The 3308-nt window shown below is 41.4% G+C and overlaps 1 protein-coding gene across 1 annotated transcript; it reads right to left on the reverse strand.

The window, feature by feature from the left end:
* Nucleotides 1-1101: 1101 nt before the first annotated feature.
* Nucleotides 1102-3069, reverse strand: LIPT1 (lipoyltransferase 1). The gene has a single exon (XM_044072172.1). The coding sequence runs from the start codon at nt 2790-2792 to the stop codon at nt 1644-1646; it is 1149 nt and encodes a 382-aa protein (XP_043928107.1). The 5' UTR covers nt 2793-3069; the 3' UTR covers nt 1102-1643.
* Between the last annotated feature and the right edge of the window lie 239 nt (nt 3070-3308).

Consider the following 3308-nt stretch of genomic DNA (forward strand, 5'->3'; position numbering starts at 1 on the left):
CTGTATGCATTTACATGGTATTCAAAATAAGCAGAACTGATAACTCAGCTGTAACCTAATACAGAACAGAACCTCCCTACAACGATAGCTGTTGTTAAACTTGCTTTGGTGTAGAACAACCATTTCTTTTGCAACTTAACAACTCCCGCATTATGCTCATGTCAAAATCGTGCAAGTTATAGAGCAGCACAGTTCTCAGTACTGAAAATGGAAATTCCAAAATGAATGAACACTTTAGGGGGAAATCGGAAAAAAACAACTTCATATTTTTGATTATTTGTTAATGGAATACAACCTTTTTTCCATTTTGTATTCAGTTAAATAAATAAAATCCTGGAGCACACATTACTCTTTCCAAGAACAATCCGGACTAGGAGCACTAAGCGCATCCATCCATTTTCTAGTAATTATTTTTATCCTTTACAGGATCAAAGGGATATCAGAGTCTAACCAAACAATGCATGGAAAACTTTGAAACTCGTTTTAAAGAGGCCTCCAGGCTATCACTGAATGCACACAAGTCACATGCAACCCCCTCCCCCCACAATGGGCAACTTGAATGATGGAAGGAAACTACAGCACCAGGAAAACAATTCACGTACACAGTGTGGACATGCAGACTCTGCATACAAGGTACCCCCACAGTTGGCACTCAAAACTGAAGAACTTCCTGTAATGAGGCAATAGCACTATGAAACTTATTCACAGCTCACACTTGTAACCTGCTGAGATATATATATATATATATGCTTTACATCATAATTCTCAACTGTCCAAATTATCACAGAATGTCTAGATTTCTGCTTCACATTTTTGGTCTATTCCTCATAAAACTTGCGGTTTTCTGGAAGATCAGTGAGGACTTGACGTCATTAAATCCCGACAGCATTTGAGTTTCATACATCAAATCCTTTAAAAACACATACAAAAACTGCTTCTAGCAACTTTCTAAATTTATAAGCGCAAATACTTCTGTTTCTATTTTTTGGTATTGCTGCATAATGCTGCACCTCCCTTGTCTCGTAGCACAAAAAAAGTTGCTTGGGGTGAGTGATTAAAGAAATAAAAATCAGCAGAACTACACGGTACACATTGTGCTGCAGTTACACTTCTGTTAATTACACGTTTGTTATACTACTCTTTCGGCTTACATCACCCGTTGAGGCTGAAAACAGTTACTAATGTAATTTCTACCAAAGTTAAAACATTTCATTAAGAGCTGAACGTTTACCAATGTAATTGCTTGCTTCTTACTGTACTAGTTAAACTTACTCTAAAAATAGTTTGTTGTTAGCTTGATGTGCATGTGCCAGCAAGCAAGTGGGAGAAGGAAAGCGTGTAAGACTCCCAAGAGGTTATTATTTTTTTTATTTATTTATTTTGGGAGGGGGATACCAGAAAGTCGTCGTGGTACGGTTCCAATTAACCCAAGGCGGGCCATGGTCCTGGATGTTACACGGCAGTTATAATATAGTACTGCCAGCACTGTTGCAAATGAATAACTTTGCCTTCCCACATTTGTAGAAATATCAGGATTGGATAATGATCCCGATACAACCTATGAACCTGTTAAATTAAAACATAGCACCAGCTTCTTGAATGAAAAGGGCTGCAGTGTTCTTGCTGATCTATGCTGTCGGCGGTTACATCACTTCTATCATTTTTTCACATAAAGTACTGCACCTACTCCGAAGTTCAAAGTCTTGTGGGTATATCCTCATTAACGCGCTAACCAACAATTTGGTTTCAATAGGGCAAAATTTACTGCCAACGAGATTCGCAGATAAGTACTGGCATGTTTCAAAAGGTAGCCAATCTTTGGATGAAGTGATGCTACAGGACTCGATCCTGCCACCTTTTACAGTTACATTCAGCTGTATTTCATTTGGAGTTTTCTCACTTCCTACATCAAAACAACAGTTAATACTAAAAACAGGGGTTCTACCATACACCCACTCCCAGCTCCTCAGCTCGGCCGCTTTGCTGCCCACTCCTGGCAGAGCACTTTCGTCCGCTGGGTCAATCAGCTGAATCCGGGGATGTAAGCGGTGTTGCCTGGCGAATTCCGCTGCAATTGCACCCATGAGTAGTTCAGGAGTCAATGTGTCATCCACCTCGCACAGATTCTTTACTGAAGCAGACACACTGGCCGTGGCATTGGACTGGATGTCACAGCCAAACGGACTCTTCAGGACAGCTGAAAGCAGGCCTCGGTCGGCGTTACAGAGTAGGGTGCAGTGATGGTAGGAAGCCATTCTTCCAAGTTTTGCTGCTGTGCCAGAAATCTTCCAGGAGCCGTTCAGTAACAAATCATGCCTCTCTGACACGGTTATATTAAGGTGGGGGCGAACAGCTTTCAGGGCACGAGTGATCAATGTCAGGTTAGCTAAGCGGTTGTGGCTTTGTTTAGAGGTGAAGAAAGTCAGATTGATATTACCCAGGTCGTGGTACACTGCTCCTCCTCCACTCTTTCTTCTCGCTAACCGTATACTGTTGTCTCTCATTAGCTGCAGATTACACTCCTGCCAGGGATTTTGATGGCGTCCAATGACCACAGTTGCTGAATTCCTCCAGAGGAACAGAGCAGGCGGTTGCTTTTTGTCAAACAAGAGTGTCTCGTGGAGCCAGTTTTCTGCAGCTAAATTGAGGTAAATATCTGTAGACAGCGACTGGAGAATGATTCCATTGCTTTCAGTCAAGGCTTTAATTAACCCGTTATGGTTGTGCCTGACATGATGGTAAGTCGCCAGTATCCACTTTGGGACTTTTTTCGGGGAAAGGCACAGTATCATACCTTTTTGGTGGAAGCAATTTCAGTGAAGCTTGAGCCCTCCTACTTCCACAGTCACTTCACCTGTCATTATTGAAAGGATGTCCTACTCGGTTTACTCCGGAAGGAAAACACTGACCGGTATAATATAAACAACGTTTGGGGTTCACTATGTATTTATTTAAAAAATCCAGTTTTAATAAGAGCCACTGTTAATAGTCAACAAACTGTATTTTCCTCAAGGCTTACATCACTTAAAAAACGCGTAGTAACAATCCTCTCCCATGACTAGGAAATCATCAACCGACGCCTTATTTGTTCCCGCCCCTCAAACAATATTTGCGTCTTAAAGGGGAAAATAAAACTAGGCAGTAGGTTTAACGTTTGCATTTTTTTGCGGACATTCCCTCTTTGAGCAGTAAAAAAACCCCGTAAAAACAGCAAATATCCTCCAGATTTTTAGGACAAAAAAAGGTTTTGATGAGGAACATTAACCCCCTGACATGACAGTTTCGCGCAGAAATGGACGTGGCCTGTG

This window comes from Protopterus annectens, chromosome 5.part0 (genome assembly GCF_019279795.1).
Source record: "Protopterus annectens isolate FY-2018-M chromosome 5.part0, PAN1.0, whole genome shotgun sequence".
NCBI lineage: Eukaryota > Metazoa > Chordata > Ceratodontiformes > Protopteridae > Protopterus > Protopterus annectens.

What these genes read in the sequence shown, in the direction of transcription:
- LIPT1 (XM_044072172.1), bottom strand. Translation starts at nt 2,792, where the DNA reads ATGATACTGTGCCTTTCCCCGAAAAAAGTCCCAAAGTGGATACTGGCG.